The sequence below is a fragment of the Pelodiscus sinensis genome, chromosome 1 (genome assembly GCF_049634645.1).
Source record: "Pelodiscus sinensis isolate JC-2024 chromosome 1, ASM4963464v1, whole genome shotgun sequence".
Classification (NCBI taxonomy): domain Eukaryota; kingdom Metazoa; phylum Chordata; order Testudines; family Trionychidae; genus Pelodiscus; species Pelodiscus sinensis.
This window is the reverse complement of record NC_134711.1, coordinates 248,642,075-248,665,951: the sequence shown is the minus strand read 5'-3', so window position 1 is coordinate 248,665,951 and position 23,877 is coordinate 248,642,075. Positions and strand designations below refer to the sequence as shown.

Sequence of the window (23,877 nt, the reverse complement as noted above, 5' to 3'; positions counted from 1 at the left end):
CTGCCATTACTCCAGCTGGGGAAGGGAGAGTGGCAGCACACAGAGCCACTTCCTTCTCCATACTCCCAGTGCTCCTGAATTAAGGACACCCAGAGTACGGAGGTTAAAGTGTAATAGGTTACCCTCTTCCAACATACAAGTTGGAAGTTCTGTTCTTTTATTCTGACATCCTGCTTCTAGATCATACATGAGGGTCAGCTCTCCTATTACTGAGAACTCTAGGCTTGGTTCTTTTAGAAAACTTTCATTACTCTAATGTAGACCAGTTTTTAAATAGACTTAATTACATTGATTCAGACTTCTAATATATAGATATGATATAAATATGCATTTAAAACCTGTTTAAACTTTCCTTAAATGCATTGATTTTAAATTTCACTAACACTTTGTTCAGTGCAAACCAGACCTCTGTTATATTGTAATATTGGCCAGACGCCTAAGTGTATCTGCTTCACTGATAGTCTAGAGAATTATAATATTATACAGTCCATTCTAGTCATGATGGCTGTAGGCCCCAGAATACTGCATATAGTCAGGTATGGACTTTACTTCAGTTCTCTTCTCCAAGGAGGGCTGGTGGTAGACCCAGCATGATAGCCTCTTTGCATCTCAGGTAACATGCACCTGCCAGCTTCCACTTGCCCTTCATCTCTCAGATCAGTCAACATGTCAGAAGATGTAATCTGAGGACATTAAAATATAACCAGTGTATTTCCTGTTGCTCTACCCGCTCAGCCTGGGTTATGAATGGTGCACCAGCAGCTGACCATCAGCAATAGGCTGTGCAGTTTCTGATGATAATTATGAGGGCCTTTTTCAGTATGGGTTCAGGACAAAAAGTACAGGTTGGAGCTCTCTGATCCGGCACCCTCGGGACTTGAATGGCCCCGAACCATATGGAGCTTTCCAGGCCAGGGGAGGTTAAGGCTCTTCTCTGGGCCATGGGCATCCCCAGAGCCTGGGCTTCGCTCCCTGCTGCTGGCCCCATGCTGGAGCTCCCAGGGAGTCAGCCTCCTCAGGCTGGGATTCCCCCAAGCCACTGGCAGCCCCTCTCCAGCAGGGTTCCTGGAGGGGCTGGGGCTTCCCACTGCCACTGGGGTTCTGGACCACTCCTGCCAGGGGTCTCTTCCCCCCCCTTCCCCTCTGCCCCTGGCACTGCCGGCCCTGCTTCTACCAGGGTTCCTGGCTGAGGATTCCCCACACCTACTGTCAGCTTGGCTACTGCCTGGGTTCCCAGCCAGGACTGGGGATTCCTTTCAGCTGCCACCGGGGTTCCCCAGCCTGGGCCTCCCCAGGACTGGACTTCCCACCCACTGTAGGGCCAGCCCACCTGGGGCTCCCCAGCACCAATGGGACTCCCAGCTGACTCATGTACCTCGCCTCCATGGCTCTGTTGTCCAGCAATATCTGTGGTCCCTCCTTCCGGACCACGGATATTGCGGGACCAAAGAGTCCTGGATTTGGAAGGTTCAACCTATATAAGCATCTTACCTTTTATCTGCTATGACACTTTCCCCAATAATCTTTTGTACCTGATACTGAGCTCAAGGGGATGTGAGTTATATTAGACAAATACAATATACTTCTGGAATTCATATGCTTAATTTTATGTGGTACTAAGTTAGTGTCTCTGACTTGAAGTTTGGTAAGGATACAAATTGATATTCATACTTTAATTGAACACTTCCTATTTATAGTGCTCAGATTTTTTGAAATTTTGTAATCCTTGAATGTTGGTAAACGAGGTCAAATGCTCAAGCATAGTTCTAAATTCACTCTTTTGGTCTTAGAATAACATCCGTACTAGAATAGATTTCAGTCTTCTGTTTGTTCCAGTTCTTTTAAAAATCGATGCTCTCTAAAAACTATGGGGTTACTGAAATATGTTAGGAATAAGTGTTTAAATAAAGAAGGAGGGTTAAGAGGTATGTTCTTATCAAAACTCTAAATGAAATAGCTATTTACCAAAAACTGTTACTAAAGGCAAGTAGCTTCCTATGTCAAGATGATAAAGAAGATAAAAGGAAAAAATTGTAATTGTTGTATCAAAACTGTTCTGCTGCTGCTTACTCATCTGTTAAAAATTGTCAGTATCAGGAGGGGCTTTGATGGTGCCCTGCTGCTATGTCAGTGTAACACATGCTTCAGGCACTTGGTTCCATACTGCATTCCAGGTCATTGATCAAACTCAGCAGGCAGGATACTGGGAGCTACATGATAAATCTTTGTGATTCACAGCTGGGCCCACCACTAGTATCATAGTAAATGAGTCAGTTAAACATCACTAGTTTAGCAAGCGTGAAAAAAAATTACCATGATATCATTCATGATTCTTCACAGGATTTTACAGCAATGAGTTACTGCTGCATTTTCATCATGAACCTTGTCAAAAATTAAATCCGTAACTGTTGTCTTAAATATTAGTTGGCCCTTACACAAGTTAACGCTACAATAATTCTAGGTATACTAAGGCAAAATCAGCTATCTGCCTGGCTTTTGTCCTGGCCTGATATTTCTGGGAATATGAGGTTCTCGTAACAGGTGTTATTGAAACCTCTGTGTCAACCATTTTTCTGGCATTAGCTGTAATTTGAAGAAATAATATGTCTCCTTACTGAAAAAGGGTGGATAGAACTATTCTTAATTGCAAATTAAAAAGCCCTCTCAGACATCAAGGAAGGAATTCTCCCATAAATCAGTCTTTGTTTTGAAACTTCAATTCAAATGTGTCTTGAGAATTAAACCTCTTTCAGTATATGATAAAATACTAGAGGGCTGTGCCCTGATCGCTGTGCTTGCTAACCCCCCTCTCTTTGGCTGCAAAAGGAGCTGCCCCCTGCTCGCTACCCTCGCCAACCCCCTTCTCTGTGGCTGCTGTCACTGTTCCTGTGGACTTTTCGATGTCTTTTTAAACTTCATTGTCTTTGAGCATTTTTTACATTATAACATTAACAGAACAGCAGTTAAACTTATATTCTGAACTGTAGTGTTGGAAAATCCACACCTCCGTTTTGAACAGCAGACATTAAAAAATGAAGTTTGAAAGCCTTAGGTCCACTCAAGAATTAGGTGTCCATTAAAATTTTTGTAAACATCCTTATTTATATTAGATTAGTAATATAAAAATCTGCCCTGCTTGATATTCATGTCCTGCATGGCATATTTAAATTCTACATAATCTAAGATGCTGCTTCAGTTGGAGAGCCCAGAGGGATTCTGCTTCAGGCACACATGCACCCTGTCTTTGATTGGAGATTTTTGGTGGCAGTGCACATTCAGAGTGTGTCCTACACATCTTTTTGCCCCCTAAAAAGGCTATAGATGCCTCAACTCCTTTTCAGCTGCCTTCCATCAGAGATGGAATTTCATGTGTGCCTGTTTTCTCTTGAGTTAAAACAGTATATAGGGTTTGTTCTTTTGTACTTTATAGTTGTTGGAACTGTTACCATTTTCTCCACTCCCCCACCCCTCCACTTCGCCTGCCTCAAATATTTTCCCCTATCAATGTGTCTGTATTTTTTCCCTTGAATCTGGAACGCCAGACTCCCTGGGCTTTTAAAAGGGGTCTCCAATGTCAAGAAGCTATTCCTGTCCACCACAGGTATTTTCAATGCATGCGTTGCTTGGGAGACTCTCATATACCTAGCAAATGCTAGATTCTTTCTTTAAAATCAGGAGAATTAAGTCTGAACTATTGATGATGAGGGAGAGCCTTAGGATCAGTTTGGATCTGGATACAGAACCCCCCTGTCCAAGAGATCTTTTTGCTTCAGTTAGCACCCCGTCTTTGACAAGATCAGGGTCAGAGAGAGCTTCCAAGGTGAAAGCTGTTGTCTTAGAATACCATTTGAATCAGAATGTTTTGCAACTCCAGTCATGGCTCTTCAGTGGTTATTGGGACTATAGACATCCAGTTCATTGGGCATAGAACGTGTTAAATAGCAGGAGGAATTTACAAGAGACACTTAACTTCCAGAAATAGAGAAGATTTCTTCATTGGTATCACCATCTTTTTACCTGGCCAATTGTCTTTCAATAGCCATGGATTATTTGTTGGAATTGAAAACCTTGGGTCTCTCTGAGTTCTATCAAGTTTCACTTTTATTGTCAATAACAGCTTTCTACTTACCAGTAGATAGTTTCTCCATTTTTGCACATCTGACCAGGATGAGGTTCCTGAATTATCATTGTAACCTTTCTCTGCAAATTAGAGAGAGAGAGCCTACTCTGCTTAGGGTTTCAACCTTACTCTCAACAGGTGTCTTAATTCAGAGGCTGGGTCAGCCAGACAATGCTCTCAGGTTCAGAGGGTAATCAAAAAGGCACAAATTGCTTAATGCAAATAAATGAAAGGTTTATTAGATATTACAGGTGATAGAAAAAGAGAAGGTTTACAACATCCCTTTGACTTGCTGGGAACTCTACAAGGCACCTTGTACAGTTCCAGGTCCTTCAGAAAGTCCAAAGGGCGTTGGCAACATTAAGTGATATATAGCCTGTACACAAAATGCTAGAAGCAGCAACTAACGCTGTGCTAAAGATGAAACCAAAACAAACACCTGCCTCTGATGCGATTCCCATGGGCAGGCATGTTCCCCCCTGAAGCTTATCTAAACTATGCGGTGAACTCCCCCACACTAGGCACAGCCTATCACTCTAACAAGCTAGCTAGCTAGGAATTTTCCTTGCTAACTGCAGGCCAAAGCCTGTTTTCTAGTTTGCAGACATGAGAACTGGGAAGATTCACTAACTCCTTGAAATACAACAACAGGTAGTTGCTCAGAAAGCTTTCTCATGAAACAGTGTGGTGTCTCCCACATTGTTCTATGAAGATGGCCTTTTTGGTGGCCTTCTCTTCTGCACAGTATTGGGAACATTGGGATGCTAATGGTATGCTCTCTATTGTGTGTTCCAAGGAAAATGTATCATTTTGATCCTTTCCAAATTTTTAACCTAAAGTTTCTTATGAGTTTCATGTTAACCAGACTATTCACCTTCCAGTTTTCTTTTCTAAGCTGCAATAGCTTCTTCAGTAGACTATCTTCCATACACTGGTTGATAAAATTGGCCTTTTACTTGGTCAAAGCCAGAGTATTCAGGAAGTATCTTAGACTTTTGTCGTTATTCTGGATAGGTCTAGAGGATCAATGTAATACTATCTTTATACGTTTGCATGTAGTTTGAAACAGAAATGTGAATTGCTTTGCACATGCTTAATCTAATTATTGCATCAACTGAATAGTGTAATGACCAACTGAATGTCATTACATAGCTGATTACTTGAGCAGATGCAGTAGGGAATGGTGTAGTTGGGGAGCCAAAAGGGAAATATTTTAAGGAGGGAAATGAAGGGCTGGGGGGATATGGAAGAAGGGAGTGAAGGGAAAGAAAAATGAAGAACATAAATGGTACTGGTCTTGAAGATGAGTATATACTTCCACTGGATGTAATGAAGCACTTAACCAAATTTCAATCAAATTTTTGTTCGTTAATATATAAATGCCATAGTCTATCTTTGTGCAGGCTTTCCATTGACATCAGTAATTAATAAGTTGTGGAGGGTAGCATAGTCCTAAATTTATAGGCTAGTCTACAAAATAATGTAATTTGGTCCTACACACAGAATGAGTTTCTAATTTGTTAGATCTTATATTAGTTGTGATAATGTGCAACTTGGTTTTGAAAGAGAAAATTCTAGCTACATGAACACTTTCATATTTGTGAATCTGCTTCTTGAAAAACTTTTTTTTTTTTTTTTTTTTTTTGTAGGCACAATTGGATTCTTTGCATGTTTTTGGTTTGTTACCAAAATTTACAGTGTGGTGAAAGTTGACTGAAGAAACCAGAGACTGAAAGTTGGCACAGAAAAGATTTAATCTTCATTAACATAATTTAAAGACCTGTTTTTGGTGATGAACTTAAACTTTATCAGAAATATTGGCATTCTGTTCCTTGGGAATGATATTGAGTACACCTTCTCAAAACACTTTTTCCACAAAAGCGTTTGTATTGTGATTTAACAATCTGTTTTCATTCAAATCTTCTTAATGAAGACCAGAGTTAAATATTGTATGCATTTGTAAATATAACTATGCTGTAATAGAAACATTAAATTCTAATGACAGAATAGAAATGGCTGTATTACACAAAGATATTGCTGATTAAATTGTAAATAGGATTTTCTAGACTTGGTAGGTGGGATGAACTATTTTTCTTTTGAAGGAAATGAACTTTTTATCATACTAACTTTAACAGATGTCTCCAAGTTGCTGTTTTGGATGTGGCTTTTATTTTGTACTAGTGATATGTTCATAAATATTCCAATTTCTGTGACTTCATTAGTTTCAGTGTTATTGGCCTTTTAAACTATGTGCCTCTGAGTCTTTGACTTTATAAATTCATAACCTGTTGTAAAATGTCTTCAATGGGTAATTACATAAGTTTATGAAGTTATGTAAATACAAATATATTGACAAGGGAGGTTTAAAATTATGTGAAATCTTATTGAATTTTACTGTATTTCATTAATGTATATTGACTCATCTTTTGACCCTAGGGGAAAATATCAGTTATGTCCTAATTAATGTTAACATGATTGTGGTGCATGAAAATGAAATTAGACAACTACATGTATGCACTACAGGATTAATTCAACCCTTACCCAAGCTACTTTTTCTATGAAAACATCATAAGTGGAGAAGATCATTCTCTGCTGATTTTTCTTAACTGATCTTAATAATGCATAAACCAACTGTGGCTACATCTATTTAAGCCAAAAAACCTGAAAGAACAACACAAAAAGAACCACTGTTTTTGCCTCGTTAAGAGAAAACTAGATATTTCCAGATGACTGACTAGAGTTAATTATTCCACAGTAAATGTTAACAATTGAAATGTTATCTGATTCAATAATTTAGATGAACAGTATTATGAATCAAACAGCAAGAGCAGCATGTTTCCCACCATATGATACAATTTTATTAAACTGCATGTACTAGTTGTCACTCAAATTATATTTTGTTTGATTTTTTTAATGGTATGCTTTTGTAAAAGATCTTGCCCTAATGATGATTGAATGCTGAATTAATAAAAATATCATTGGTTAAGGTAACTTATTATTAACGTATCCAATCTGATATGTAAACTACTTAAGATAAAACAATTTTCCAAGTTTTCTGTTTAAAAATAAAATACAAATTGGGATAACTTTTGTATTCTTAGGTCATCTGGTTAAAACTTAATTTTGAAATATTTAGACCCCTATTAATTTATAAAACTGGATATATTTGCAAAGTGACAAGTATGCATATCTATCACATCTAAAAAATGTAAACATTTTAATTCAGTGAAATTGGACTGTGCCCAACTGATTAATGTATAAGCAAAAGTTTATAGGTTAATGCTATAGACTACACACATTTCTCTTCTCCCCTCTGCCAGTAAATTTTTTAGCAGCCTGGCCAGAAGCCCAGCTCAGTCCTGACTTGCGATGGTTCTGGGTCCTACCCCTGCTGTGGCTCTGCATTTAAAGTGTATTGGGAGTCGGGCAGGCAGACAGCCCCACTCAGTTCTGGCTCACACCAGGTCTGGGAGCCCCAGCAGTGCGGGGTGGCAGCAGCCCCCTCTCCGCCGCCCCGCCCCCCCCCCCCCCAAACGGCTGCTGCCACCCTGTACTGCTGCCTCTTTATCAGAGGCAACAGCACAGGGTGACAGGTTTTTAAACTGGCTCCCCTCGCAGACCAGCTCCTACCTGGCACAGGCAGCAGCATGGAATGGCAGGGGACTCCTTGGGAGTGAGGCACACTGGCTGCTGGCCTTGCCCCCAGGGTCTATAGAATAGTTGACTATCTGATAAGAATTCATGAAGTTACACGACTGTTCAAGTAACCAATATTAACATCCCTAGTGCCCACAACAAACAGTATTTACTTCTTAAAAGTATAAATACACCGCTTACCACAACATCCTAACTCTGACCCCTGCATTGTTATATATTTTGTTACTTTGATTTAGGGATAGCTTTAAATGGATAATTTAAATGCATTAATAGAAAGGGCTTTTCTTTTTCTAAAATAGCTATAATTAGAGCCCATCAGAAATTTGCCAATGAAACTGATTTCCATAAAAAAAGTCAGTTGACCAAAAGCAATTGGTTTCTGTGCAGCCTAGATCATTTTCATCATGCTGTTTTCACTATTGATCAGCACAACTCATGTCAATTTGTTTGGGCTAGTCTGCACTACCTTGTTATTGGCATGACTATGGCTACTTAAAAATACACTGGGCCAGCAGGAAAGTGACTCCCACTAGTACAGTCCTATGTAGACGCCACTTTAAGTTGATGTAACTTTTGTCAGTTGGGAGTGCCTTTTTCACCCCTGAGTGATGTAAGTTACATCGACTTGAGTAGTGTGAACATGCCCTTAGTGGGTGTGAGGGAGAGTTCCTACACTACATACTTTACTTTGGAAACAATAGTATGTTTGCTTGTTTATAAAATAAAACCCTATGGAATTTTCATTACCAGAAATATTTAGTCTGAAGTGGAATGCTGTAGAGGTTCTTGGATGATTTAACTGAATGGAAAGGTTGAAGGATAGCTCAACAGCTTGTTCTGATCATAAAATGAAACTATGTTGGATAAAACTCCAAATCTTTGTCAAATTTTAGTGACTTATGCCCAAATTGATTCTGTGAAGCTTGAAAGAAATACAAAATTATCCTGTGAACTCTGAAAGCAATCTTCAGGTCAAACTCCTTTTACAAACTAGTTACTGAGATGGCTAAAATAGAGCTCTGTAAAGGAAACTTGTTCTACTCTGAATTAGCCAGAGGCTACCTCTACACAGCAGTGGTTTCTCTGTGCAGTTTTCAAGTGCATGTTTTGCATTTTAATACTTAATCTACTATACTAAAATGAATGGTCCTGTAGCACATTAGAGACTAGCCAAAAGTATAGATAGTACCATGAGCTTTTGTGAGCACAACCCACTTTTTCAGATGAATGGATCAAGGAGTTTAGAGGTACACGTATACAGCAGAAAAATCTCACTTAAACACTACCCTTCCCTACAGTCTCTCTCTCATTTCCTTTCTATTCCCTCAATGCTGTTGTCTTCCACATGCCATACCCTATGCAACTCCCTGCTCCTCATCTGCTTACCACCACCTCCAGAATTAATTGTCACCATCACCTCACTTAGGCTATGTCTACACTGGCGGCTTCTTGCGCAAGAACATCTTGCACAAGGCTTCTTGTGCAAGAAGTCTTGCGCAAGAAAACATCCACACTGCCATGTGCGAGCTGTGCTTTTGCACAAGAGCTCCCATGGCAGTGTGGACGCTCTCTTGTGCAAGAAAGTACTGATGGCCCTGTTAGCCAATAGGGCTTTCTTGCGCAAGAAATCCCTGCCGAATGTCCACACTGCCCTCTGATAAAAAAGAGCGTAACTCTTGTGCAAGGAGCCCTCTCTTACCACCCCATTCTGTAAATTTCCTTGTTCAAGGGCGGACAGTGTGGACGCTCTGCAGATTCTTGTGCAAGAACGGCCGTACTTGCGCAAGAAGCCATGAGTGTAGACATAGCCTTAGTGTCTTGCACAAAGTTTTCATATGGGATTCACAGAAAGCTTTTCCTGTAGATAGATTGTTCTATAGTGGAGATATCTAAAGAAATCTTAGAGGACATTTATCCTTATGTCAAAGCAGGTACTATACAGAATGTAATGCTTTGAAGCTAACAGGGGTTGTACCCAAAATGCTAATGCCATAGGACTACATTAAAAGGGTTTTTTAAATGACAAAAAGTTAAAATCCAAGTTTTATATAGGATTAAGTATAACCAGGAGTATTTTTGGAAGTTCACTCTTAGAAAACTGTGTAGCGTTCATAAGTTTTATTCCAGAATTTTTGTTCAGGTTTCTAAGTCCTGATTGATTCTTAGACCACAACCTTCAGAACTTAGCTGCAAGACATTCAAATATATTTCTTTATTTTCACAGTCCTCACAGGCTTACAACTTAAATTTAAGACTGTTAATGTGTCCATATTCAAAACCACTATTCGGCAGCTCAGTTTACTCAGCTCAGGTCCTAATTTGTGGGCAGGAAAAAAAGCATTTAGCAATGTAATCCATTTCTGTATTTGGAGTATTACTTCAGACACGTGTCATAACTTCTACAGTGTGTGCACATCTGTATCATGATTTCATGAAACTTCTTTAACAGGGCCATTAGGATGGTATGGAAGGGGCAATTTGCCCCAGGTTCCACATTTGTGAGGGTGCCTGAAATTGAGTGGCAATGTGATGTGTAATGTAGGGTTGCAGCATTACTTAAGTTTGGCCTGACCATCCCTGCATCATAGTGGGAGAAGCAGCTGGCCTAAGACATACTGTCTCTCTCTCAAGTTTTGCCCAGCTGCCCCTCTGAGGAGCTATAATCCCATCCTGAGACTCCATATACCACAAGACTACACTCAAATTTGGCCCCTTGCGGGGGCAGCTGGGCCAAACTTGTGTGAGTGGTGGTGTGTCTTAGCATGTAGGGTTCTAACACCTTGAGCACCCATGGGACATAAGCCATTACTGTGGGGGTTGGTCAATGGGCTGCCTCTCCAGCCTCCTCCTCCTGCTTAGCTTCCCCTCAGTAGTAATATTTTTGGAAGGGTGGAGACCTCAGTTTCACATATTGTCCTGGGCCCTTAAAAGCTCTGTGCACTCCTGCTCTTTAGAAAATGTTTGATATTGTGATTGAAGTAGATCTTACAACTGGCATGTCTTGAGGCTTAATAAGATGAAGTATTGTCCAACAGGAAAGAAATTTCTCAGAGACTCATAGACTTTAAGGTCAGAAGGGACCATTATGATCATCTAGTCTGACCCCCTGCACAGTGCAGGCCACAGAATCTCACCCACCCCCTCCTAGAATAATCCTCTCACCTATATCTCAGCTATTGAAGCCGTCAAATACTTTGAAGACCCCAAGATTCAGAGAATCTTCCAGCTGTGATCTGTACCCCATGCTACAGCGGGAAGGCGAAAAACCTCCAGGGCCTCTGCCAATCTACCCTGGAGGAAAATTCCTTCCCGACCCCAAATATGGCAAAGGAGCTCTCACAGACTTAGTTCTAGGCAAAGTAAATAAAAATATTAGACCTCAGCCTTTCCAATATAAAAGTATGTCATATATATAAGGGGAAAGTGCACCAGTGTGGATAATGGTTTTCAACAATTAGTCCACATGGAAGAGGAACTGAAAACATCTTAAGTATTAGTATGGGCCTGTCTTCATTATTGGCCAGATTGATAGGGCAGCAATTAACCCAGTGGGTGTCAATTTATCGAGTCTACTATAGCCACAATAAATTGGCCGTCCGTCACTCTTCTGTTGACTCCAGTACTCCACCTCAACAAGAAGTGCAAGAGGAGTCAACATGGGAGAGCTCCTATCGACACACCACAGTGAAAACACCACAGTAAGTAGATTTAAGTACGTTTACTTTAGCGATGCTATTCACAGAGTTGAAGTTGCCTAACTTAGATTAATCTCCCCCTGTAGTGTCCAGAAAGACAGAACACAACTGGTCTCTGGTATATATGATACTGAAGAAGTGGGAAACCTTTTTTGTGTTGGGGCTACTGGCCCACAGAAAAATCAGTCCAGTGCTGCACAAACGTGAGACGTAAAAAAAACCCCTCACTGACATGGCCCAACTGAGAAGCAGAAACACTCCCACATAATCCCCATAAACACACCAGAACCTGGGGGGGGCAGGCAGCACTTTACTGTGCCAGCAAGCAAGAGAGGGAGTGGCAGCGTGTGGATTGAATCTGGCTCTAGCTTGCTTGACTCCAGCCCATGAAGCTCAGGGCTCCTCCCCCAACAGTGGGGAGCTGGTGCTCCAGCCCTACGAAGGTAGCTGAATTGGGGGGGTAGCAGCTGAAGTACTGGCATGGGCTCCCCAATGCTGGAGGGGTAGCCCATGCCTCAGGGGCTGGATCCTGGCAAGCCAGGGGCCAACTATGGCCCCTGACGGGTAGATTTACAATGAAACATTTTGTCCTGGCATGGGGCCCCCCCAATGACATGGGTCCCTCATGCCAGGCAGTCCAGCACTATGTCCCCCCAGGTTGTGGCCGCTTGGACAGGGAGGGGGAGTCCATCTGTAGAGAAAGCTGTGGGGTGGGGGCAGAAGAGCAGGGAGACTGAAACAGGACAACCAGCAGGAGATGGCAAGCAGCACAACATGGGCTGGAAGACTTCAGAAGAACACAGGGCAGTCACACAGCTGGCCAGAGCAGTGCTCTGAAGCAGGAAAGTGCCACTTCTCTCTGGCTGTAAACTACCCAGTATTCCTCTGAAGGTTCCAGTCCATGTTCATGTTGCTGGCTGCCTCTTGGTGACTGGATGCCACAGGGTGAAGAGAGCGGCTGGCCGTGACTGGCATGGTACGGTCGGGGATGGAGAGACTCAAACTGCACAGCCAGCAGGAAAAAGACACATGTTGAAGTGGGAATGCACTGCTCTCCGGCAGCTGGCTGCGCTGTCCCCTCCTCAGTCCTCCAGCCCCTGTAATGAGCTGCTATTGGCTTCCACCTGGTGAGTGGCTGCTACCTGTGGTTTGGGGGGGGGGACAACTGTTGCAAGGGGATGTGGATTGCAACTGCTTTAAACACTAAGGAGAGGGGATCACCACATGGGAGTGTAAAGGATTTTTTATTCAACTAAAACTGGGAAGGGAGGGGAATCTCATTCATACATTCAATCACACTTACAGTCCCAGGCAGGATGATAAGGCGAGCAGAAGGCAGTTCATATTCTTTGATCTTCCCAAGTTGACTCCTAAGCTGGTCCGCTGGCCAGGCGATCCGAGCAGAGGGCGTTCTGGGAGGCTTCACTTGATAGTCCACCACCACTGTGTCTCTGTCCCTCTCTGTCCCTCTCTCCTTCAAGGATCAGCCACATGCAGCCTCTGAGTCTAGGCCTCTTGGGGCCGTGTGCACTCTCTGCTGGGGGCCGTGTGCACACCCTGCTGGGGGCCGTGTGTATTGTTGTTTACTCCTGCTATTTACCTCAGACATTCTTCTGCACTCACTCAGGGAAGGGGTAGGGGGTTAACAGACAACACTCCAACAGTTTAAGGAACCAAATAACATTAACAGGTGAGAAAGAACAACCACCATTTTAACTGTCTATTTACTTCTCCTTTGCCTCCAAAACCCTGCCCCTTGATCTATTGATCATCCCATTAGGTGATGTCGTTGGAGGGCAAAGGTTACCTGTTGAAGGCGTACTACTCTATTTACCAATCTACGAGTATAACAACATAGACATAAAAATACAATAAAGAACACAATTAACAATAACAAGAGTCCCACAATAGGGTGGACCAGAACTCGTAGGATAGATCTGGCAGATCCTGATCACCCTTTAAAAATGTCTCACCAATGATGTTGAGTAATTTGAACAGCCTCATCCCCTATTTCTACGAGGCGTTAACTTTGTTGAATAATGTGTATTTCTTTATTTTTAATTTGTTGTGCCACAGCTTTGGCTTTCTTGAGACTATGTTGGGCATCTTTTTGTAGTTCAGCCCAAACAGCAAAGTTAATGCTTTTGGGGGGGGGGGGGGGGTCGGTATGACCATATAACTGCTTGTACAGCCAAATTCACAACTGGAGGAGGCAATAAGGCAGGTGAAAATATACCATCCACTACAACCCCGATAACGTTAGATACACAACAAGTATAATTACTGGGTGCACACCAAGAAGCATTGGAAGATGGGGTCCACACCACTGCAGTAGATAAATTTGCTCAAACCACACACATAAATAGTGGACTAGGGGTCAATACCACTACCGGTTCTTGTAATTGCTGCAACACACACATGGTTTCGGCATCCCATGGGGAATAACAGTCATCTTTGGCTGGTGCTTTGGCAGGACATATCCATCGACCAAAGCTTGGGCTTACACACTCTTTGCCTAAATTTAAAAACCCCCGTTGTGGGTGGTGATGGCTGTGAACACTACGGGGAATCCATAGAGATGGTCCTAAAGCTTGGGGCATAGGAACCAGGGTACACAGGGTAAAGTGTGGGGACTTTTGGGGAACTGCCAATAATGACAAAACCCCTGTCCATGGCCCCTTAGGCACATAGGATATACAGTGAGCGTATTTCCAATCGATTTCAGTAAAATGCTGTTGCACCACCTCTGGAACCAAACCCTGGTCTAGGAGGGTATGTTGCTGGAACCAGCTTACAAACAAAACTTGCTGAACTGTTAAACACTGTTCTGCCCAAGAATGATTGACAAAAGATTTTACCAAGGCAGAAAGGGTATTAGTTAACAGATGGAGGGGTAGAACCCCCATTGAGGCAACAAGACTCTGCCCAGCTGCCAAGTCCTCTGAAATACTAGCAGCCGTTTTTTGGGCCTTTTGAAATAGGGACCCTGTGGCAGATAACTTGTTGGCCACTACTTCAATATCTACAGCATTTAAAATGCCTGCTCCCGTGCCCAAACCTCCCAAAACCCACCCTCCCAAATCCCGCTTAGCACGGTAAGGGGGGTTAAGAGCTAATTTCAACCATGCTTCTACCAGGCGAGAACAATTGGGCCACACGGTGGACACATTAATTAAAGACATGTCAAATTGAATCCGATACAAAACCAATTGAGCCACCGTAACCGCTTCCGCCTGTAGAGAGGGAATTTGGGCACAAATTAGAGGTGACGGCGGAGCTCGCGGGACTATCCGTCCAGGTACCCATCCCCCCGCAGTTGCAACAGCCATCCTCTAAATCTGCAGTTCTGGCATCCACAGTTTACATATAAGTTTAGAATACCTTTGACACATGGCTCTATCACTTGGACACTGCTATCCCACCATTGGGACCACAAAATCACCCGCTGCTGTGAGCTCAAGTTGGTGGAAAGAAAAATGGAGGAAGTAGTGGGATCCCACCTTTGAAGCCGGGCTCGAAGCCGGTTGAACCAATCACAAGTTGTAGTTCGTGCAACCATATTAGTGTGCTTCCAGATTCCCTCCCACCAGATAGAGTTGCTTGGGTCAGCAAAAGATCCATTGCCATTCTGCCAGATCAGTTGAAGGGTTACTGGGCCTACCCATGGAACCCAAGGTGTACATCGTGTGTGTAGACGAGTATTATAATAATCTCCTATTCTTGATGGGTTCCCTCCCCGATTTGGTCCTAAGTGGCCACATGGGTCAATTATGGGTAAGGCGGTTCCATCAGCAGTGGAGGCAATAATTTGCAAAAAAAAAGGCCTTAAAGGAATGGAGGGATTCTTGTCTACTGATTTACACCACAGAGTTGAATTAATGTTGGAATGGTTCACATGCGTGCCTGTTGTCTCATTCCACCATGGGGTCCGTTCTGCAGGTGGTGGGAAAAACTGCAAGTCCAAACGCCCTTGAGCTCCAGGATACTGGCACCATCTGTTTTAAAAGAAAACTCACATAACCAGATTAACATAAAGCATGGTAGTTTTCTTGAATCGCTGACACTCGCTTCAGTTGACCATGGTGAACCAAATGTTTTCTGGGTGAGTGATTGTTTGGGCTTCTGCTAAGGAGGTGGCCTGTCTGTGGGTGGTGGGGTAACAAGGGCAGCCTGCTGGACAGCATCCAGCAAGGCTTCCACGTCTGCAGGTTCCCCAGGCCTCCATCTCCCTATTGCCTGCTGTATATACATTGGGAGACCCTGTGCAATTAGCCTTAATTCATCCACAGGTAAAGCTATTTGGGCTATGGACGTGGGGGTACCACTCCTTGTTGCAACAGGCACACCCCGACCACACAGACATGCCAGGAGAACCATCCTTTCCACAAACCTAGTGGGGTCTTCCCCCGGTGCGGCAGCTGCTGAAACCAGTTCCGCCAGCAATGCTCGTGGTCCCACAGCTGATGTCATTCCCATCAGCATCTCAAATATATCTTTGTGTGTGGTATCACAGGCCTGCTGTCGGGCCACCCCCGCTAAGTCCCCTCCCAATCCGGATGCAGCCTTGAGTACCCGCCGAGCCTCTGTCATATTTAGGCTCTGATCCAGGCACAAAGTCACTAGATCTCGGGACCATCCACTGAACCCAGAACGAGAGGGTCCTCCTAAGGTTTTGGCCAACTCCACCGCCTGTGCAGGGGTCAACTCAGTCTCTGCCACTGTATGCCCAATATTCAGGGCCTCTCCTCCCCCTTGGGGCGTGGGCCCATAAGTCCGGACCACCCTCCGGATCGCTGCAACCTGATGTCTGAGATCTGGCCCTCCAGGGTCTGGATCTGGGTGATCCAGGTCACCCCAAGTATCCCCATCCCAATCTTCACCCCAGTCTAGGGATTGATCATTTCTCTTAGGAAGCCCTAAAGCTGCTACTCTTCCCTTAGAAAGCAGCCTTCCCTCTGGCCTACTCTCTCCCAAAACTAACTCCTTGAGACACTGCACCCTTTCACTTAAAGTTCTATTCTCCTCCTGGACATGCTCCCGTTCTTTTTCTGCAGCTGTCACTTGTATGGCAGCAACAGAAAGAGAAGAGGCTTGGGCACTGGCTGTAAGCGCCTGAGCTTTCCATATATCTCGTTCTTTTCTCCAGTTCCTTCTTCTGTTCGTTCAACTGCTCCACATCCTGTGCTAGCTGACTCTTAGCTGCCTGCCACTGATGTACTGCCTGCCATAGCAGCCAAGCAGCTGCTCTCTCCTTACCTCCCTTGTCTGGCTTATACAACAACACATATTTTTCCATCATTAGTTCCAAATCAGTCACTGAAGCACCAGAGAGCACCGCCCCTTGAGTCCAGGGGTCAGCCCCTTTACTTTGGATCCATTCCCTCAGGGGTCCGGGCGTAGGTGCTGCACTCCACCCTTCTCCTCCCTTCTGGGAGTCCTTTACACCTCCCTTTCCTTTACCCCAAATGGGCATCTTGTTGTCGGGAACCTGGACTGTGTGCCGTGGGTTGCTAGCCTACCACGTTTCAACGCACCCCAGTCCCCCAAAGTTCACAGTCTCAACTTCCCGTGGGGAAAGGACTTTTACTTATCCCCTCCTCCCCGGCATCTCCACCAAAAATGTTGCAAGGGGATGTGGATTGCAACTGCTTTAAACACTAAGGAGAGGGGATCACCACATGGGAGTGTAAAGGATTTTTTATTCAACTAAAACTGGGAAGGGAGGGGAATCTCATTCATACATTCAATCACACTTACAGTCCCAGGCAGGATGATAAGGCGAGCAGAAGGCAGTTCATATTCTTTGATCTTCCCAAGTTGACTCCTAAGCTGGTCCGCTGGCCAGGCGATCCGAGCAGAGGGCGTTCTGGGAGGCTTCACTTGATAGTCCACCACCACTGTGTCTCTGTCCCTCTCTGTCCCTCTCTCCTTCAAGGATCAGCCACATGCAGCCTCTGAGTCTAGGCCTCTTGGGGCCGTGTGCACACCCTGTTGGGGGCCGTGTGCACACCCTGCTGGGGGCCGTGTGTATTGTTGTTTACTCCTGCTATTTACCTCAGACATTCTTCTGCACTCACTCAGGGAAGGGGTAGGGGGTTAACAGACAACACTCCAACAGTTTAAGGAACCAAATAACATTAACAGGTGAGAAAGAACAACCACCATTTTAACTGTCTATTTACTTCTCCTTTGCCTCCAACAACAACGGCTGTGAGATGGAGAGCCTAGGTCGGGGAGGGTAGATCAGGTCGCTGATGGAACTGTATCCTCCCCCCATTCAGGTAAAAAAGTTGAATAAGTTTCTTCAGAGAAATTAAACTTATTTTTCCATTCATGCATCATCTAAACATTTTATTTTTACACATTTTCAACATCAAGTTAATGCAAATACAAGTTTTCATCTAGATCAGAAGTTCTCAAACTGTGCTCCAAGATCTCCATTCAGTGGACTGAGGGAAGGTTATGATGTTTTTTTATATAAATCACTCTTATCCAAAGCCCTTTACAATAGTTAGCTAATGGTACAAACAATATTTGGAAAAATCAAGTGATCCACTGAGACCCTCAGCAATTTTCAAGTGGACTGTGAAAAAAGTTAACTACAAAAAATCAAGGTACCTCACTTTATTTTCATTTACTTATTATTTATAATATAGCAGGAAGATAAAGAAAAAAGAATGAAAAATGGAAGGGGTAGGAAGAGTGAATGTTCTTTTTTTTTTTTGTCTGGATCCCTAGGGTGGGGGGCAAGCCAAAAATGAAGTTGAGCACAGAGCCCCACTAACTCTAAATCTACCACTGCCCACCAGGCCTTAGGTTCCCCAATGAAATTTGGCTCTAATGTTCCTTCTTTAAAAAAATTACTTGATTCCATCAAATCTCTATCGAGAATTTTAAATGTTTTTGAAAATTACTTCTCTTCCCATTAACACTTAAAGGCTGTGTCTAGACTGGCAAGTTTTTCCAGAAAATCAGCCGCTTTTCTGGAAAAACTTGCCAGCTGTCTACACTGGCCGCTTGAATTTCCACAAAAGCACTGACTTCCTACTGTAAGAAATCAGTGCTTCTTGCGGAAATACTATCTGCTCCCATTCAGGCAAAAGTCCCTTTTGTGCAAAGCTTTTGCACAAAAGGGCCAGTGTAGACAGCTCAGATTTGTTTTCCGCAAAAAAGCCCCGATCGCGAAAATGGTGATTTTGCGGAAAAGCGTCCATACCAATCTAGACGCTCTGTTCCAAAAATGCTTTTAACAGAAAACTTTTCCATTAAAAGCATTTCCGGAAAATCATGCCAATCTAGACGCAGCCAAACTGTTTTTATTAATGGTTCAGCAAAAGGTTCCAAATAGAAATAGGGCTTTAGAAATTATTCTCGGTAGTAGACTTGTAAACAAGTCAAGTGACTCATCTATGTCTTTCATACAAATGCCATTCCCCACCCCCCTCCTTTATGTAAACAGCTTCTGGCTGCAGATTTGGTCCTTCATAGAAGAGATTTTGAAGATCCCAGTTGACCTGGCCAGCAGCCTGGTAATCCTCAAATCATCTGTTTTCTGAACTAGTAGGATGATATCACTGAAAAGGCTTGTTAACAACCTTCTGTCTATTGCATTAAAGATAATTCTGCATCACTATGAATATCTTAGTTGGACTTTAAGACAAGGTTGCATAGAGCTGCTCTTGCTGACAAAGTTAAAAAGACTGTTGACAGAAAAAATTTGCATGGAAAAATACTCTTTTTCCAGTTAGCCTTGGGTTAAGCTGACTAGATTAGGGTACTGGCTAAATCTCTCTAACATTTTGTGAATCTATTTCCAACTTTTTTGTGTTTATTAAAACAATTCCTTATTTTAGAGTTATAAACACAATTATACTTTCCATACCGATTGCTGTGCTGAATGATTGCTATTTTCATATATAACGATCTCTTGTATAAGTGTATATTAATAAATATTGTAAGAAATAACAGATTTAAGTAGTTTAAGTTTTCACAGACGTGATAGAAAGGCTTTGATTTGACAGGAAACAAAATAGAAAATGCAATGATCAAATACATTAGCAAGTCTCTTATAAGTTGTTATATCAGCCTCAACCAGTCCTTACAAGGATAGTTAAAAAAAATTTATTGTAAAATGAATACTAAGCCCAGCTACACTGTTTTGTTACATATGGAACATAATTTGATCCTGATGAGCTGCTTAATCCACTATTTTAGTAATAGTAGATTAAGAGATTTATATTACATAGTGACGCGGTGTATTGAGTTAAAGATCTACTGGGGAATGTTTACAGGAGCCATTGTCATACTAAAAGGAAACATCATATGTTACAGTGTCATAAGTACAGCCATAATGGGCAGACCAAAGATCCATCCAGCCCAGTATCCTCTCTGCCGACAGTGGCCAATACCAGATGCCCCAGAGGGAGGGGACACAATAGGTAATCCTCACGTGATTCCTCCCCTGTCACCCACCTCCGGAGGCTAGGGACACCATTCCTACCCATCCTGGCTAGTAGCCATTGATGGACCTAACCTCCATGAATATATCTAGCTCTTTTTTGAACTCTGTTAAAGTCCTAGCTTTACCACATTCTCTGGCAAGGAGTTCCACAGATTGATTGTGCACTGAGTGAAGAACAACTTCCTTCTGTTTGTTTTAAACCTACTGCCTATTAATTTCATTTGGTGACCCCCTAGTTCTTATATTGTGGGAACAAGTAAATAACTTTTCCTTATTCACTTTTTCCACACCAGTCATGATTTTATAGTCCTCTATCATATCCCCCCTTAGTCTCATATTTTCTAACCTGAAAAGTCCAAGTCTTTTTTATCTTTCTTCATATGTGACCCGTTCCAAACCCCTACTCAATTTTTGTTGCCCTTTTCTGAACTTTTTCCAATGCCAATATATCTTTTTTGAGATGAGGCAACCACATCTGTACACAGTATTCAAGATGTGGATGTACCAGGGTTTTATATAGAGACATTAAGATATTTCCTGTCTTATTCTCTATCCCTTTTTTTAATGATTCCTAACATTCTGTTTGCTTTTTTGACTGCCACTGCACACTGAGTGGATGTTTTCAGAGAACTATCCACAATGACTCCAAGATCTCTCTCTCTCGAGTAGTTGTAACTAAAGTAGTCCCCATTATATTGTATGTATATTTGAGATTAGTTTTCCAATGTGCATTACTTTACATTTATCAACACTAAATTTCATTTGCCATTTTGTTGCCCAATCACTTAAGTTTGGTGAGATATTTTTTAAGCTCTTCACAGTCTGCTTAGGTTTTATCTATCTTGAGCAATTCAGTAGCTGCAAATTTTGCCACCTCACTATTTACCCCTTTCTTTAGAATAGATCATTTATAAATAAGTTGAGTAGGATTGGTCCGAGGACAGACCCTTGGGAGACCCCACTAGTTACCTCTCTCCATTCAGAAAACTTACCTTTTATTCCTACTTTTTGTTTCCTGTCTTTTAACAAGTTATCAATCCATGAAAGGACCTTCTCTCTTATCCCATGATAACTTATTTTGCTTATAAGTCTTTGGTGAGGGACCTTGTCAAAGGTTTTCTGGAAATCTAAGTATACTATATCCACTGGATCCCCCTCGTCCACATGTTTGTTGACCCCCTCAAAGAACTTCAGGGCTGCGTCTAGACTTGCCAGCTGTCTACACTGGCCGCTTGAATTTGCGCAAGAACACTGACGATCTAATGTAAGATTGTCAGTGTTCTTGTGCAAATACTATGATGCTCTCGTTCGGGAAAAAGCCCTCTTGCGCAAATGTATTTGCGTAAGAGGGCCAGTGTAGACAGCTAAAAACTGTTTTGTGCAAAAAAGCCCCGATGGTGAAAATGGTGATCAGGGCTTTCTTGCGCAAAACCGCGTCTAGATTGGCACGGACGCTTTTCCGCAAAAAGTGCTTTTGCACAAAAGCATCCGTGCCAAGCTAGACGCTCTTTTCCACAAATGCTTTTAACGGAAAAACTTTTCCATTAAAAGCATGTGTGGAAAATCATGCCAGTCTAGACGTAGCCTACCAGATTAGTAAGGCATGATTTCTCTTTATAGAAACCATGTTGACTTTTGGCCAACAAATTATTTTCATCTATGTGTCTGACAATTTTATACTTTACTATAGTTTCAACTAATTTGCTGGGTACTGACGTTAGACTTACTGGTCTATAATTGCCAGGATCACCTCTGGAGCCCTTTTAAAATATTGATGTCACATTAGCTATCTTCCAGTCATTAGGTACGGAAGCCGATTTAAGGGATAAGTTACAAACTCTGACTGACATATAAAGATCTCTGCTATTCTTGGTTGAAAGATCCCATCACTAACAATGTTAGGTGCTGAAACAGGCTCTAGCTAGCCAACCCTAAAAACAACTTTTGATGCAGGAAATTTCTACAACTACTGCCTTATCCTTAACCTTCTCTTGTTAAGTCATTGAGAAATAGTGGCAAAAGATCTAACATGACAAATAATATACTCTGACATATTGCACCATTTGCTCCCCAGTTTTACATTGGATCATGGACATCCAGAGTAGCACTAATGGACAACTTCCTTGTGGAAACAGATAGTGGGCAAATATCAGTGATTATAATATGTTTGTCAGTATCTTTTAACAACTGAAAGTCATGGGGTCCTAAGAAAAGTACTGAAATGTATTAAATACAGTTTGTGTCTCAGCCTATTTTTATCTTTTTATTTCATTTCTTTAAATGTATGTGAAAGTACAAAGAGAGTAAAAATGGTGCCCAGACAGAGCCATCTTTTCACCCAGCCCTCCCTGGAGTGGGGAGACTACATTGAGTTTGAACTGGAGAGTGTGTTCCCCTACTGGCTAGGAGAGACTCACTGCTCTATTCTCAGCAGGGAGCTACTGCGGTAGCTGAGGGAGAAGAGTTTCCCTGCACCAGGCAGCTCTGTGCGCAGAGCCCTGAGACCCTAGCTGGGCAGAACTTATTAAGCAGCTGTGGGACCATGTTACTGTGCAGCTCAGAGGGGACACTGGAGTGGAGTCCCAGAAGCCTAACAAAATTGTTTTCATATGGTTTGTTTAATTTTTGTTTAACTCTGTTCAGTCTGTAAGAAACTTTTGAAATTATTTACTGTCCCATGTGAGAGTGAAGGAATGTATGGTATGCTGAGATAGGAGGTGGCAGGATGACCAAGGAGTCGAGTGGTGCCAACCAAATTATCAGGATCACTCGGACAGCTGGAGAAAGGCAGATTGACATCCCTAAAGTGAAGACATACACCTCTGAAGAGGAGATAAAAAGTGGAGCTGGAGAGGCAAAATAAGAACTGTGCTGCACAAGCTCCCTCACTGGCTTTTAGTTACGACTATAGAGCAGACTTCACTCTGTGGTCTCAATGTCACTGGGTTACAAGTAGAACCAATGGGATCTAGCTGAGATCAGGGGAGAAGTTAGGCTCAACTCTGATTCAAGCCCATCTGACCCAACCAAATCATTTTCTGATCCAACCAAACCCTTCCCCTGGAACCTGCCTACAGTGTCAGTACAATGATGAATTCATGGTCTGCTCCTGCTATCCGCCATGCCCTGTTGTACTGTATGTGAGCTGCAAAGTGAGGGACACTGTAACTCTTCAGCACATTTGCTCTGCAACACACACAGCAGAATGAGCTGGTGGCAGTCAGCAGGAGTGATTCACACAGTTGCTGCTACCTCCACAAGGGCTACGTCTACACTGGCATGATTTTCCGGAAATGCTTTTAACGGAAAAGTTTTCCGTTAAAAGCATTTTCGGAAAAGAGCGTCTAGATTGGCACGGACGCTTTTCCGCAAAAGCACTTTTTGTGGAAAAGCATCCGTGCCAATCTAGACGCGCTTTTGCGCAAAAAAACCCCGATCGCCATTTTAGCCATCGGGGCTTTTTTTGCGCAAAACAGTATTGTGCTGTCTACACTGGCCCTCTTGCGCAAATGATTTGCGCAAGAGGGCTTTTGCCCGAACGGGAGCAGCACAGTATTTCCGCAAGAACACTGACAATCTTACATGATATCATCAGTGTTCTTGTGGAAATTCAAGCAGCCAGTGTAGACAGCTGGCAAGTTTTTTCACAAAAGCAGATGATTTTGTGGAAAAACTTGCCAGTCTAGATACAGCCAGGCTACGTCTACACTGGCCCCTCTTCCGGAAGGGGCATGTAAATTTCACGAGTCGTCGTAGGGAAATCCGCGGGGGATTTAAATATCCCCCGCGGCATTTAAATAAAAATGTCCGCCGCTTTTTTCCGGCTTTTAAAAAAGCCGGAAAAGAGCGTCTAGACTGGCCCCGATCCTCCGGAAAAAGTGCCCTTTTCCGGAGGCTCTTATTCTTACTTCAAAGTCTACTGTAGCTAAAAGTGCCCTTTTCCG

The 23,877-nt window shown here is 42.8% G+C and overlaps 1 protein-coding gene and 1 long non-coding RNA gene across 2 annotated transcripts in view; one reads left to right on the top strand and one right to left on the bottom strand.

The window, feature by feature from the left end:
- TM9SF2 (transmembrane 9 superfamily member 2) overlaps positions 1 to 7,115 on the top strand; it is a 59,136-nt gene extending 52,021 nt beyond the window's left edge. The window contains exon 17 of the mRNA XM_075918754.1: positions 5,770 to 7,115. Coding sequence (XP_075774869.1) covers positions 5,770 to 5,837 — 68 coding nt within the window. The 3' untranslated portion in view covers positions 5,838 to 7,115. The remainder of the gene's footprint in view (positions 1 to 5,769) is intronic.
- A 5,582-nt stretch (positions 7,116 to 12,697) lies between these two features.
- LOC142826447 (uncharacterized) lies at positions 12,698 to 23,601 on the bottom strand. The gene is made up of 2 exons (XR_012900566.1): positions 17,230 to 23,601; positions 12,698 to 15,467 (listed from the first exon to the last, which is right to left on the bottom strand). It is a non-coding gene; the product is annotated as an uncharacterized LOC142826447 (long non-coding RNA).
- Positions 23,602 to 23,877: the final 276 nt, after the last annotated feature.